The sequence below is a fragment of the Heterodontus francisci genome, chromosome 24 (assembly GCF_036365525.1).
Source record: "Heterodontus francisci isolate sHetFra1 chromosome 24, sHetFra1.hap1, whole genome shotgun sequence".
NCBI classification, from domain to species: domain Eukaryota; kingdom Metazoa; phylum Chordata; class Chondrichthyes; order Heterodontiformes; family Heterodontidae; genus Heterodontus; species Heterodontus francisci.
Window position 1 is genome coordinate 38,762,419 of NC_090394.1, and position 15,467 is coordinate 38,777,885.

The 15,467-nt window shown below is 47.0% G+C and overlaps 1 protein-coding gene and 1 pseudogene across 1 annotated transcript; one reads left to right on the top strand and one right to left on the bottom strand.

Moving 5' to 3' along the window:
• Positions 1–7,491: 7,491 nt before the first annotated feature.
• On the bottom strand, positions 7,492–13,976 carry pgp (phosphoglycolate phosphatase). Its single transcript, XM_068056834.1, has 2 exons — positions 13,315–13,976; positions 7,492–7,977 (listed from the first exon to the last, which is right to left on the bottom strand). The coding sequence occupies exons 1-2, from the start codon at positions 13,913–13,915 to the stop codon at positions 7,655–7,657; spliced, it is 924 nt and encodes a 307-aa protein (XP_067912935.1). The 5' UTR covers positions 13,916–13,976; the 3' UTR covers positions 7,492–7,654.
• A 539-nt stretch (positions 13,977–14,515) lies between these two features.
• On the top strand, positions 14,516–14,650 carry LOC137383722 (U2 spliceosomal RNA; annotated as a pseudogene).
• Positions 14,651–15,467: the final 817 nt, after the last annotated feature.

Sequence of the window (15,467 nt, forward strand, 5' to 3'; positions counted from 1 at the left end):
AATGGCAGTGACAGAATGCGGCAAAGGAACGAGGAGAGAATAATATCAAGTGACAGAAAACAAAAAAGAGGATGCAAGTGAGAAACAGAACAGCTCTGAGCTGAGTCACAATTTGTGTCAAAGGTCAGCTCAATGTCACAATAATTCTGATAACTAGTTTCTTCATATTCAATGTCACATATCTTTTAGAATTCTCACTTCCTCTCTAACTGCTCTTTTCGTCTAGTGATACTGGAAGATTGTTTAGTACTGTGTTTAACATCTCTTGTTCACCTCCTCTCTTGGGCTCTTTTATACCTCCTTTAATATCTTTAAATCAGTTTCAGTAAATTCCTACACTCCTCCCAGAGATCTCCCCTCTTACTACAAGCTTTGTGTGGTTAATTTTTCTTGTAGTTCAGTTACCTTATTTATCCACCCGAGGATTGCTTGTTTAGTTTATATTTAATTTTCTTGAGTTATATACTTTTTTTTTCAAGAAATGTTGGGAGCCCAGAAGGATTCAAATGGTGATATTGATATTTAAAGACATGATATTAGTGACCGGGTTGGAGGGGGCAATATTCTAGAATCATACTGCACAGAACGAGGCCATTCGGCCCATTGTGCCTGTGATGGTTACTTGAAAGAGTTATCCAATTAATCCCATTCCACATAGCCCTACAAATCTTTCCTTCTCAAGTATATATCAATTTACTTTCCAAATGGCTTCTTTGTGTCAATGTTCACAGAGAAAATCATGGGCTCAATTTCCAAAACACAGGTGCAATTTCCAGGGAAGATGAAGAAATAATAAGGATGTTACATGTGGCAAATAAGACAGAGGGACTAAAAGTGGAAATGAACCAACCCCATGTGGACTGCACTCTAGGATAATTCCTACATTACAATAGTGACTAGACTTTAAAGTACTTCACCGGCTGTGAAGCATTTTGGGAAGTCTGAGGTTCTGAAAGACATTATACAAATACAAGTTCTTTCTTTTCATAACTTGACATCCGTCCAATCAAATTAGCACCCTGACTTGCTCTCCATGCCTTTGTTACCTCCAGACTCAACTATTCCAATGCTCTCCTGCCTGGCCTCCCAATTCTCTGCCTTCCATAAAGTTAATCTTGTTCAAAAGTCTGCTGCTCATAACCTTTCCCTCATCATCATGTTCAAATCCCTCATGGCCTTACACCTCCCCATCTCTGTAATCTCCTTCAGCCTCACAACCACACCGCTACCCCCCCTCATCCCACCCACAACACCAGAAATGTGCATTCCTCTAACCCCGCCTTTCGCCCACGCCTTCAGCTGTCTATGCCACATGCTCTGGAATTCCCTCCATAAACCTTCTGCATCTCCTCCTTTAAGGCACTCCTTCAAACCCACCTCTGACCAAGCCAATGGTCACTGTTCCTAACATCTCCTTCTGTGGCACATCATCGATGTTTGTCTAATTTTGCCTCTGTGAGTGTGTTGGGATGTATATTTACTGCTACCAGTGCTATAACAATGTAAGTTGTTGTTGTTGATGAAGTAATCTGTTATTGGTGTGCCTGCTGTAATTGACCTCAAAGTGTTGGGCCAGAAAGTGGAGTGTTATTCAAGTTCCAACTCCTTGCTGTAAAGTCTGTGCAAGAGGCATCAGGGAGGAGATACTTGGCTTGGCTATGATGTCTGTATAGTAGAGTAGCCTGCTGACAGCTCACTTACACGAACCATATATTGGAATAGCCACTGAAGGACAGCTAGCACTTGTGGAACTATGGTGTCGACACCTTTTGGGCTGGGCTGTGGGGCGGGGAGAGGAAATTGAATAAACACAACAAAAAGAAGATTGACTCAACAATCTCCAGACCAATTAGAATGAGGTGTGGTGGCAGCAAGGGAACACAGAATGAATAAGAGATAACACCAAGCATAGGAAGTGAAAAAGAAGCAAGTGAGGAACACAACGGGTGTAATTTTCCCAGTCGTTGGAGGTGGGATTTGGAGCAGCCAAGGTGCGAAAATTGCTGAAAATGACATTGGGTTGAGATCCTGATGTGATCCCGTCCCTTTCTGGCTTTCCCAGGAGTGGGGTGCGAGTGCAGCAGGAAACCCCTGTGGCTCTGGTGAGAAGCCAACTGAGGCATTTAAAAATGCAATTAAAAGCCATGAAGGATGCAATGCCTCTTTCCCAACAGCACACGGGTCACAGGCTGTGTCTGCAACTAGGCGAAGCGCACAAGGGGAAGTGATTGGAGTCTGAAATTGACATCTTATCAACACCATAAAGGGAATCAGAAAGCCTGAGGTCAGTCACATTAAGAGTTTTGATGAAGGGTCACTGACCTGAAATGTTAACTCTGCTTCTGTCTCCACAGAGGTTGCCAGACCTGCTGAGAATTTCCAGCATTTCTTGTTTTTATTACATTAACAGGCTTGTGCTGATAGGAGCCATTACTTCAGGCTAACTGAATGATTTTGTGTGGAGACGGCAACTTGGTGCCAAATCGTTTAAGTGCCTTGCACACCTCTGAAGGTCAAATTTCCTTATTGCCTGTGACATTGCACAATGTCAATGGTTCCAAATATTCAGAAGTTGGCTAGACCACCGAGGAGGAGGTGCAGTGTCCTCAGCTCAGCAGCCATAGCTTCAGGGGAAGCAACTCCAAGAGGAGCAGCAGCAGCTGTAGCATTCTTCACAGCCACATGCAGCTGGATGGATCAGATGGGATGGCCAGAGGGCAGCACCTAGAAGAAGGCAATACCCTGAGCACAGGGTATATAGGCCAAGGGTCAGCTTCCTTGACCTCTCTGAGCTGCAGTGCCTCTGAAGGCTGCGGCTCTCATGGCAGGTGGTCGCAGACCTATGCACCCTCTTGGAGGAAGACTTAAGGTCAATAGGAGCTGGTGGTGAACCATTGCCCATGGCAGTCAAGGTTTTTTTTACTTATTCATGGGATGTGGGCATCGCTGGCTAGGCCAGCATTTTATTGCCCAACCCACATTGCCCTTGAGAATGTGGTGGTGAGCTGCCTTCTTGAACCGCTGCAGTCCTTGGGGTCTAGATACACCAACACTGGAGTTCCAGGATTTGACCCAGCGACAGTGTAGGAATGGCAAGATAGTTTCAAGTCAGAATGGTGTGTGGCTTGGAGGGGAACTTGCAGGTGGTGGTGTTCCCATACATCTGCTGCCCTTGTCCTTCTAAGTAGTAAAGGTTGTGGGTTTGGAAGGTGCTGTTGAAGGTGCCTTGGTGAGTTGCTGCAATTCATCTTTTAGATGGTGCACGCTGCTGCCATTGTGCATCAGTAGTGAAGGGAGTGAATGTTGAAGGTGGTGGATGAATAGCCAATCAAGTGGGCTGCTTTGTTCTGGATGGTGTCGAGCTTCTTGAGTGTTGTTGGAGCTGCACCCATCCAGGCAAGTGGAGAGGATTCCATCACACTCCTTGTAGATGGTAGACAGGTATTGGGGAGATAGGAGGTGAGTTACACGCCCCAGAATTCCCAGCATTTGACCTGTTCTTGTAGCCACAATCATTATGTGGCTGGTCCAGTTTCATTTCTGGTCAATGCTGACCCCCAGGATGTTGACCACAACCCCCAATTCCGATGCACCCAGTTCATTCCAGGGAGCAGCAGCGGACATATTTACAAGCTCTCAGTCTGCAGCTCACAACTGCATCAGCTAGGTTGTTTGCAAGGGCATCCAACTACGTTAAACAGATGTAGCGTGTCAAGCCCAGAGAGCTGTCGGATTCCCCTCCCTTGCCGACTTCCACAAGTCCAGGGTGTTGTGCACAGCATCCATGTGGTGATCAAGGTGCCATTGGAGCAGCCAGGCATTTTTATCCATCTGAACGAATTGCATTCCTTCAATGTGCAGTTGGTATGTGACAACCGCAAGAGGATACTGCAAGTGTGTGCCAGTATCCAGGGAGCTTCCATGATGCTTTCATCCTTTGGCAGTCTCATGTGCTGGAGCTCTTCTCTCCACCAGATAGCCTCAGTAGATGGTTCCTGGGCGATAGAGGGTACCTGCTCAAGACCTGGCTTCTGACACTAGTGAGGAACCCCCACCACAGAGGCACAGCAGAGGTACAAACAGAGCCATCTTACCACCAGGGTCACGATAGAGTAAACCATTGGCTTGCTCAAAATGAGGTTCTGGTGCCTTGACTAATTTGGAGGTCCCCTTCAATACGACCCGGCAAGGGCATCCTGGATACTAGTGGTGTGCTGCGCCCTGCACAACTTGGTACTTCAGAAAGGATTGGAGCTGGCACCAGAAGATGGTGGAGAACACTGGTATCCTCAGAGGAGGAGGAGGAGGCACAGGACCATCCTGAAATGCCATTGGTGCCTGCAGCCATAGACCTGCATGCCCATGACGTTCGCAATGCCCTCATCCAGGCACACTTCAGCTGAGTACAGCATTGCATTCGTCCCATCACAACTCCTGTGGAAGATAACTTACACCCCACCCATCACCAAACAACAAACTTGCTGGATACAAACAGGTGTCCACCCATTACATTCTTTCTGAGCCTTACATCCTCATCAATCCTCATCCCCATTCTCCAGCATGTACCGGCCCAGGCTCAATGTGGTAATCAACACAAGTGACCCCATGACAATTATCTGTTCACACATAATCATGCCTTCATTGAAATAAACATAATCCATTTGGCTGTAACTGTGTAATAAACACCCAGGTGACTCCCTGTGTGCAACTAAGACTGTTTACGTGTCTGTTACTTTTACTTTTATGTCATGCTATTCCTGTGGCTTCAGCAGAGCTCGTTCCCCTGCTCTGACATGAGATGCCTGTGGCAGACGTCCTCTGAGTTTTGGAGCCCGTGAGGGCCTTGCCAAAGTCTGCCCAACCTGTATCTGTAGAGGGGTAGACTGGGTCATGGGGGGCAAGACATAGTGTATGCAGCTTTGTCAGAGAAGCCAAGGGCAAGGGCTGTGATCTGGGGGTGCCTTGAGAAGAACTCTCGCTGCCATCATCCCCGTCTTCCTCTTCCCTCTTGGGGCCCACCTACACTTTCCTGCTAACCAAGAATGGGAGAGCACTTGGCTGCAGTTGAGTGTGGCATTCTGCCATTAATGCAGATCAATGCTTTGCACAGTTGCATACCATTGTTGTGGGCCATCATATACTCGGTGGCCTGCAGGTATGCCTCTCCATGAGGTTACCCAGTCTATCAGTGGAAGTGGTCATGAGCGCAAATGCCTGAGACATCATGGCACTCATGGTAGAAATGGACTCTTCCATCTTCTGCGTAAGGGTGCGCACTGCCTCTGGAAATTCTGACAGATGCTCACACATTTCCCTTTGCTGCTCCACTAGTACCCATATGACCCCCCAAGGCTCAGCATGTGTCCAGTGGAGCAAAACTTGAGGTATCCTGAGCTCTCTGACGGGTCCTGCCTGCAGCACCTGCTCACATGAAGTGTTCATCACCTTGTGCCACTCTTTCGAACTGACACAGGACCCACTCAGATGAGTGTATACGCCCTGGAGAAGGGTGCGCATGAGGCATGGGAAGGTGCTTCCTCAGACTGATACTCCTCCTCTGAGGACTCCATTGTTTCCTCCCTCATCTCCTGGTACAGCTCCGGCAATGCACTTGTGGGATGAAAGACAGACATTGGTGCTGCATGTAGATGAAATAGGGTTCCATCTTCACATTGTGCAGGTCAATGTGAAGATCAGATGCAGATCAGATCACTGGCAACATCAATTCAACATGAGTGACAATTCAGTGCCACCTTGCAATATGAAATCTAATGCTTTCACCAGGTCTTTGTGCCACACCCATCTCTCCATTGTCAACTGCGTTAAATGCTGCCACCCTGCTGTTCTCCAGGACCTCCTCCTCCATCGCTATTAAGATGTCCACGAATGGAGCTCCACCTGCTTCTCTGCCTCTTCCAGCAGTTGCTGGCTCTCTTCTCCTGCAACGAGAAAAGCCAGAGTTAGTTCTGTAAAAGTGATTGCTAGGGATGGAGTTGACATTTGAAGGGGATGACTGTGGGATCGGGAACCAGCTTACAGATGAGTGTTAATGTTGTCTGCTGAGATGGAGACTTGAGGAGGAACATGTAGAGAAATAATTGAGTGTGGCAGCAGTGTATGGCTCAGTGTGGAAGATTGCAAAGGAGATGAGCGATGGCTACCAGCTGACAGTTGCATGGTACTCATCTTGCTAGACCACAGGAGATCATTGACACGTTCGCGGCACTGGATCCCAGACCTCCACAGCACACTACAACTACTCATCTCCTCTGCAACCTCAAGCCAAGCCACTTTGATGAGGTTGACTGGCCTCTTCTTGCTGTCCCCTGAAAAGAGGACTTCTTTCCGTGTCAACTGCTTCCAGCATTATTTTCAGGGATGCGTCAGTGAACCGGGGTTTGGGTTTGGGGGGGGGGCGGGGGGAGGGTAGCACAGTAGTCCCAAGTCTTCCATCCATATGCATCCTCAGTTCTGCCTCTCACTGTGTGAATCACACCACACAGTGCTGGCACAGAGTGCTGCTGGCAGGGGGGTGGGGGGAGATCCTTCATTGCTGTTTCAGACACATCATCCCGCCCTCTGCCTCTAATTGAACAGCAGACCCAGAGGTGGCCCTGGGAAAAGGCAACTGGAAGGTTCGCTAATCAGGGTTTGTGACCCGGCAATGGACCCACCATTCCTCCAGAGACTAAGGCACTAAGATTCTGTCCAATGGCTCTGGAATTTCAGGACCAATCAGACCTCAGTCCATGTCACAAGATCAGGTCAATGTCACACTAACTCTGAAAGTGAGCAAAGGCACAAACTACTACAAGCATCACTTGCCCCATTTAGAATTTTGATGAAATAAATACGGAGAAATAAATAGAGAGTTGGACCTACCCAGTGTTTCAAAGCAGCTATATACAGAAACTGTTTCCACTAGTGGAACACCTTTCCTAGGGTAATTAACCATAGGGAGCTGTGTAAAGTGAGGAACTGCCTTAGAAATGTAGCCGAGATCAGGCAGCAACATCCAGCCTTGGAACAAGGCCCATTTCTTATCATCTTGGCTGAGGTCACCAGCTGCAGATTGAAGCAGAACTACAGCTCCCGTTTACTGTTTCAGGGTTGACTGCATTTAGAACTGGTGAAGGTCAGTTACTGAACTCAGCTGACAGTAGTGATATTCCATTGATGATGTAGTACTGCTACAACGTGATAAACAGCCTTGGTCAATTCTGTCATTTCTACAATTCAATGTTTCAACTGTAAAATACACTCCACCTCTGGAAATGATCAAATTCCACAGCACTACAAATGAAGAGCACTAACATTTTATTTTGATTCAATGTTGTCCAAAAGTATCTTGTAGGATACAGAAAGACCAGCATTACTGCACCCTAGCAGACAGTGTCATTAACAGAGATGCTCCCCCCCCCCCCCCCCCACTGTCACATTGCTGCCAACATAGGTGGCACTGTGCTTCATTCAGAAGAAAAAACAACATGATTGTTACACAGACAACCATTTAATATAAACTTTACACAAGAGCATCTAACACTGATCATTGCACTCAGAGGTATTCAAAATATTACAGTGATTGTACAGTACAAAGGATAACTCAGGATAAATTAAAATCCATTCATAAGATCAGCAGGATGTCCTGCTTTTGTCAATCAAGTGCTGGGAGCAAGTCAGCCACACTCTCCACGTAATAGCTGGGGACCAGCTTGTGGCAGTCAGTGGAGTCACTTTCCTGATGGGCCCTTGCCTCTTCCAGGGTGGAAACACCAGTCAGGGTCAGGATGGTGCGAAGGCCACAGTTTGAGCCCATGAGGATGTCAGTGTCCAGCCGGTCTCCCACCATAACTGTCCTGCTCGGATCGATGCCATGCTCTTTCACCATACACTCGAACATAAAGGTGCTGGGCTTGCCGATGATGTGAGCGGTGCGATTCGATGCTGCTTCGACCGCTTTCACCAAGCAGCCCGTGCCTGTGGAGAGAGAGAGAGAGAGAGAAAAAAAAAGGCTAGCGTCAGGGTACTGTAATCATGTATCTCACCAGTCCGTGGTTAAGAGGATAAACTCTGGAAGGGCTGCAGTTGATGGTTGCAGTTTTAATACAAGATTTTAGGGGACACAAGTAGTTGGTTAATAAAAACAGAGGTTCAAACTGCCATGGAAAAAGATTGTCTCTCCATCTTCAGAATAGGCGTGAATAAAACTGTCACACTTAGCAAATACTCACCACATTCACATTTCCAACATAATGGTTCTATGGTCGAGGCTGTAAATAATGAACAGTTTGCACTGCAGGAGGCTTATTAATGGGGTCTGCTTGGCTCATTTAACTAATTCTTTGCTTAATAATGGCTAAGTTCTGACCTGAATATGGTAGTTTAAAGGCATCATGCGGGATAGATGCACACGGCATCAGCTTCTCCTCTCAGCTATCAGAATGAATTCATTCTCTGTACTCCAGATGTGGTCTCATCAAGACCACGTACAGCTGCAGTAAAACTTCCCTACTTTTATATTCCATTCCCCTTGCAATAAACATTCCATTTGCTTTCCTAATCACTTGCTGTACCTGCATACTAACATTTCGTGATTCATGTACCAGAACCCTCTGTACCACTGAGCTCTGCAATCTCTCTCCATTTAAATGGGATACAGCTTTTCTATTCTTCCTGCCGAAGTGGACAAGTTCACATTTTCCCACATTATACTCCATCTGTCAAATTTTTGCCCACTCACTTAACCTATCTAGATCCCTTTGCAGACTCTTGACTTCCTCTTGACAACTGACTTTCCTACGTAAGTTGATGTCATCGGCAAATTTAGCTACCATACATTCGGTCCTTTCATCCAAGTCATTGATATATATTGTAAATAGTTGAGACCTCAGCACTGATCCCTGTGGCACTCCACTAGTTACAGCTTGCCAACCCGAAAATGACCTATTTATCCCTAGCTAGGATCCCAGCTATTCACAATATATATTAATGATTTAGATGAGGGAACTAAATGTAATATCTCCAAATTTGCAGATGACACAAAACTGGATGGAAGGGTGAGTTGTGAGGAGGATGCAGAGAGGCTTCAGGGTGATTTGGACAAGTTGAGCAAGTGGGCTAATGCATGGCAGATGCAGTATAATGTGGATAAATGTGAGGTTATCCACTTTGGTAGCAAAAACAGGAAGGCAGATTATCTGAACGGCTATAAACTGAGAGAGGGGAATATGTAGCGAGACCTGGGTGTTCTCGTACACCAGTCGCTGAAGGTAAGCATGCAGGTGCAACAAGCGGTCAAAAAGGCAAATGGTATGTTGGCTTTCATTGCGAGAGGATTCGAGTACAGGAGCAGGGATGTCTTGTTGCAATTATACAGGGCCTTGGTGAGGCCACACCTGGAATATTGTGTGCAGTTTTGGTCTCCTTATCCGAGGAAGGATGCTCTTGCTATAGAGGGAGTGCAGCAAAGGTTTACCAGACTGATTCCTGGGGTGGCGGGACTGACGTATGAGGAGAGATTGAGTTGGTTAGGATTATATTCGGTAGAGTTCAGAAGAGTGAGGGGGGATCTCACTGTAAAATTCTAACAGGACTTGACAGGGTAGATGCAGGAAGGATGTTCCCGATGGTGGGGGAGTCCAGAACCAGGGGTCATAGAATAAGAATACAGGGTAAACATTTCAGGACTGAGATGAGGAGAAATTTCTTCACCCAGAGAGTGGTGAGCCTGTGGAATTCCATACCACAAAAAGCTATGAGGCCAAAACATTGTATGTTTTCAAGAAGGAGTTAGATATAGCTCTTGGGGCAAAAGAAATCAAAGGATATGGGGGAAAAGCGGGAACAGGTTACAGAGTTGGATGATCAGCCATGAACATAATGAATGGCGGAGCAGGCTCGAAGGGCTGAATGGCCTATTCCTGCTCCTATTTTCTATGTTTCTCTATTGCTCTCTTCTTCCTGTTAACTAACCAGTCCTTTATGAATGCTAATATTACCTCCTACACCATGCGCTCTTATTTTGTGTAGTAATTTTTGTTGTGGCACCTTATCAAATGCCTTTTGGAAATCCATGTCTACAACATTGATAGATTCCCCTTTATCCACATTGTTTATTACATCCTCAAAGAACTCTTAATAACTTAGTCAAACATGATTTCCCTTTCACAAAACCATGTTGACTCTGCCTGATTGCATTACGAGTTTCTAAGTGCCCTGCTATAAACTTCTTGATAATAGATTCTAGCAATTTCCCTATGACAGATGTTCGGCTAACTTGCCTGTAGTTTCCTGCTTTCTGTCTCCCAATCTTTCTCGAATAAAAGGTGTGACATTTGTGATTTTCCAATCCACTGGGACCCTTCCAGAATCTAAGGAATTTTGGAAGATTATAACCAAAGCCTATTTCTGTAGCCACTTCTCTTAAGATCCTAGGATGTAAGCCATCAGGTTCTGGGGACTTGTCAGCCTTCAGGTCTAGGTTTTCCCAGTACCTTTTCCCTGGTGATTGCAATTATTTTAAGTTCCTCCCTTTCGCCTCTTGATTTTCAAGTATCTTTGGGGAGGTTTTCTTAGTCTTTTACAGTGAAGACAGACATAAAATACCTGTTTAACGTTCCCGCCATCTCCTTGTTTTCCGTTAATTCCCCAAACTCACTCTCTCTGGAGAACCAACACTAGCTTTAGTTACGGTTTTCCTTTTTAAATACTTGCAGAAACTCTTGCTGCTTTTATATTTCTAGCTAGCTTTCTCTCATACTCTAATTTCTTCCTCTTTATCTTTTAAATCATCCTTTGCTGGTTCTTCAAATCAGTCCAGTCTTCTGACTTGCCACTAATCTTTGCAGAATTATGCAGTGTTGCATTCAATTTGATACTATCCTTAACTTCTTTATTTAGCCATGGATAATGCATAGTTCTCAAAGTTTTTCTCACTGGGATAAATCTTTGCTGAGTGTTATTAAATATCTCCTTTAAAAAGTCTGCCACAGCATCTCTACCGTCTTCCCTTTTAACCTAGTTTTCCATTTCACTTCAGTCTTCATACCCTTATAATTATCTTTATTTAGGTTTAAAACACTAGTCTTAGGCCCAACACTTCTCACCTTCAAACTGAACGTGAAATTCTATTATGTTATGATCGCTGTCACCTAGAAGTGCCTTTACTACGAGGTTACTGATTAATTCTATCTCATTGCACATTACTCTGTCCTACAGTATAACTACTGTTAGGGAGCCTATAAACTACTCCTGCAAGTGACCTCTTCTTACCTTTCCTATTATCTCCACCCAAATTGATTCTACATCTTGCTCTTTTGAGCTAAGGTCATCTCTCACTATTGAGCTAAGGTCATTTCTCACTATTGTACTAATGTCATCCTTAATTAACAGAGCTACCCAACCATCTTTTCCTAGCTTCCTGTCTTTCCAAAATGTCAAATACCCTTTAATATTCAGGTCCCAGCCTTGGTCACCTTGCAACCATGTCTCCGTAATGGCCATGTCATACATATTTATTTTTGTCTATGCTAACAATTCATCCATTTTGTTATGAATGCTGCGCACAGAATCAGAGCCTTTAACTCTGTCTTTTTACCATTTTTGCAATCTCTGGCCTTATCTGCTGGTGTACTCTTGCATTTGCAAGCTCTGTCCTTTCCTACCATACTCTGGTTATCATTACCCAATTCACTACCCTGCTATTTACCTTGTTTCCCTTTAATTTACCACATCTCCCCTCACATGATTCCTTCCCCCCACTATTTAGTTTAAAGCCTTCTCTACTGCCCTAGTTATACGACTAACCAGAACACTGGTTCCAGCAGGGTTCAGGTGAAGACCGTCCCAATGGTAAAGCTCCAATTTTCCCCAGTACTGGTGCCAGTGCCCCATGAATCAAAACCAATTTCTGCCACACCAGTCTGGGAGTTACACATTCATCTCTCTAGTCTTATTTACCCAATGCCCCCCAATTTGCTCATGGCTCTGGATTACCTTTGAGGTTCTGCTTTTCAATTTAGTCCCTAGATACTCATATTCCTCAAGCAGGACCTCTTTTCTAGTCCTATCAATGTCATTGGTACCCATGTGGACCATGGCAACCGGATCCTACACAACCCCACCCCACCCCACTGCAAGTGCCTCTCCAGCCCAGAGCAGATGTCCCGAATCTGACAGCGCCTTCTGGACTCTCGCTCTCAGCTACAAAGAACTGCGTCTATCCTCCTGACTATACTGTCCCCCTCTACCACAACATTCCTATTTACTCCCCTTGCTTGAGTGGCTTCCTGTACCATGGTGCCATGATCAGTTTGCTCATCCACCTTGGAGCCCCCGCTCTCATCCATACAAGTGCAAGAACCTCGAGCCTGTTGGACAAGGGCTGAGAGTCCCCCACATCGACCTTCTCGATCCCCTGACCTGCCTCACTCACAGTCACACCCTCCTGTCCCTAACCATTGACCAAATCAGAAGACCCTACCTAAGGGGTGTGACCGCATTGTGGAACAAAGTGTTCAGGTAACTTTCCCCCTTCCTAATGCCTTGCAGTGTCTGTAGCTTGGCCTCCAGTTCATAGACTCTGAGCCAAAGCTCCTTGAACTGCAGACACTTACTGCAGGTGTGTTTTTCTTTTTTCCTTACTGGCCCTTTGTTTTTGTTTTTTTAAATCTCACCCAAAAGACTACAGGACTTCAGGGGTAGTGAGGTGGAAAGTATCTAATCACCATGTTCCAACCATCATGAGTGTGGGCAGACTTGATCGACCAGTTGGTCCTTTCATGCCTGTCAGTTTCACAGGATATCCATCTATAGTCCCAAGCTCAACTATTTTATAAACGTAAGTACAGTAAACATGGTAACCAAACAAGCTGTGACTAACAGGGACATTGTAACTGGGCACAAATTAAGCCCTGGCCAGACAAACACTAACCAAGCATGGGCCTAAGCTTGGTCTTAGAGCACAATGATGAACTTGCCAGTTCAAGACACACAGATGCTCTTAACAGTGGTGTCAGTCTCTTTATCTTGGTTCACCAGTTCACTGACTGGAGCATACAGCAACTTTTCTGTTCATTCTATGTCACTGTTTCAGATTCAGGATCAAATGCAACAAATTATACAATCCAATGGAATACAATCCCCAAAATATCAGTCAATATATTTTGTGCAACAACAGAATTTGACTTATTCACTCACTGGAAACCAGGACCCCTGTGCAATACTTCACCAAACGTTAACTCGGATCATCCCCTCCATCCCCTATCCGCCAGTAACCGATCTTTTCAATGTTTCTCTCTCTCTGTCAGTTCTCACCTGGGATCCCGCCCCCCTCCAGCGGGAGCAGGGTGTCGGTATTTGTGGCCAGGAAGATGCAGGCTGGATCCCGCAGGTAGCGGGCGGCCCGGCACAGCTTCATATAAGTGAAATGTTCGTCGAAGCCGATCAGCACGGCGCCCACAGCGGGATCGAGGGGCTCGGCCGCCCAAACCTGCACGGGCCCAGGCCCGGGGGTGAGTTCGGGGCCGGGGCCACAGCCAGAGCAAGCGATGCCCTGGGCCTGCAACTCCCCGCGGAGGGCCGCGCCGCCGATCAGGTAGACCAAGCCTCGGAGCTTGGCCTCCTGTTGCAGGTAGAGTGCGGCGCAGGGCGCGGTGCCAAAGACCTGTTCAGGCCGCGCCTGGAAGCCTAGGCTCCGCAGCTTGTCCCCGTACATCTGCCGGCTCTTGCTGCTGTTGTTGGTCAGGAAGAAAACCCGCTTCCCACACTCCTGAAGCCGGTTAATCAGTTGCGCGGCCCCGGGGATCGGACTGTCCCCTTTCCACAACACCCCATCACAATCAAACAACAGCGTATCGACCGAGGCCAGAAACTGCGAGCAAAGAGCTCCAGACAGGTGAACACAACCAGCGGCCATCGCATCGAAACATACACCACTCAAAGCGGAACCAGCAAAGCAACCAACTTGCCCCCGCCCCCGTCCTACCAACACCGCCCCCGTCCTACCAACACCAACCCCGTCCTGCTAACCCCGCCCCGTCCTGCAAACTCCGCCCCTTTCTTGCGATGCCCGTCCCGCAAACCCCGCCCCTTTCCTGCTAACCCCGCCCCATCCTGCAAACTCCGCCCCTTTCTTGTTATCCCCATCCCGCAAACCCCGCCCCTTTCCTGATAGCCCCCGCCCCACCTGCAAACTCCACCCCTTTCCTGCTAACCCCGCCCCACACCAGTGATGAAAGGTCATCGACCTAAAACAGATACTGCCTGACATTTTTTTATTTCTTTCATTGGACGTGAGCATTGCTGGCAAGGCCAGCATTTATTGTTCATCCCTAATTGACCTTGAGAAGGTGGTGGTGAGCCGCTTTCTTGAACTGCTGCAGTCCATCTGATGTGGGTTCTCCCACAGTGCTGTTACGAAGGGAGTTTCAAGATTTTGACCCAGCAACAGGGAAGGAACGGTGATATAGTTCCAAATCAGATGGTGTGTGGCTTGGAGGGTAACTTGCAGGTGGTGATTGCTTCTCGGCCTTTTGGCTAAGATCAAGTGTAGTATCTGTTCTTATCAGTGCTTACTTGGCAACGAAGAGACTATGATCATTGGCTTTTGATCCTGGGTAGGCTTTAAGTAAAATGGCTATTACCAATCTTCGAGTTTCAGGCCAGGGAGTGCGGAACACGTTCGGGTGGTCGTGAAGGACAAGGAAGGAGATGCACCGATCGATCGCACCTTCTTCGTCAAGAAAATCCTCATCGATTGCTGTGGATTTCAAGCTACGGACATCTTCTGCCTGCAGGATTTCCCCAGCAGTGGATATTTCGATGTGACATTCAAGAATGTGGCGGGATGCATCAAGTTCTTAACGCGTTCAAGGAGAAAGGGGACCGGGCGCCACTGTCGATCCTCACAGCGGAGCCGCTCTTCACGCTTCCGTCACAACGGGACCGGGTGGTGACGATTCACCTCTACAACCCCCATGTTCCGGTGGTGGATGTACTCACCTTTCTCGCCAGGTACGTCGAGGTGGCCGGCAGCAGAACTGATGTCAAGGATCCCTTTGGGATTTGGACCAGCAAGTGGCAGGTCAAGATGACCTTGAAGGTCGATGCCAGTGGATCCATTATCCACCCTCCCTCCAGCTTCGCTATCGGGGGAAGTCGAGGCTTCTTGGTCTACGTGGGGTAGCCCAGAGTTTGTCGCACCTGTGGCAAATCTGGTCACGTGGCAGCTAACTGCACCATGGTTGTCTGCAAGAACTGCAAGGAGGAAGGCCATCAGACCAAGGACTGTAAGCAGACTAAGTGTTGCAACTTGTGCGGTGCGGCAGGCCACCTCTACAAAACCTGCCCCAAACGCTGCCTCAGTTATGCTCAGGCGGCAAGGTCCAAGGAAAGGCCGGCAGAAGGTACGACGAAGACGTCCGATGCTCGAAAGGAGACAAGCAACCTTCTCTGCAGCGAGGAAAGTA

What these genes read in the sequence shown, in the direction of transcription:
- pgp (XM_068056834.1), bottom strand. Translation starts at nt 13,915, where the DNA reads ATGGCCGCTGGTTGTGTTCACCTGTCTGGAGCTCTTTGCTCGCAGTTT. An exon ending in GGAGGGGGGCGGGATCCCAG is followed by an intron (nt 7,978 to 13,314) that starts GTGAGAACTGAC and finishes CTCTCTCCACAG; the next exon opens with GCACGGGCTGCTTGGTGAAA.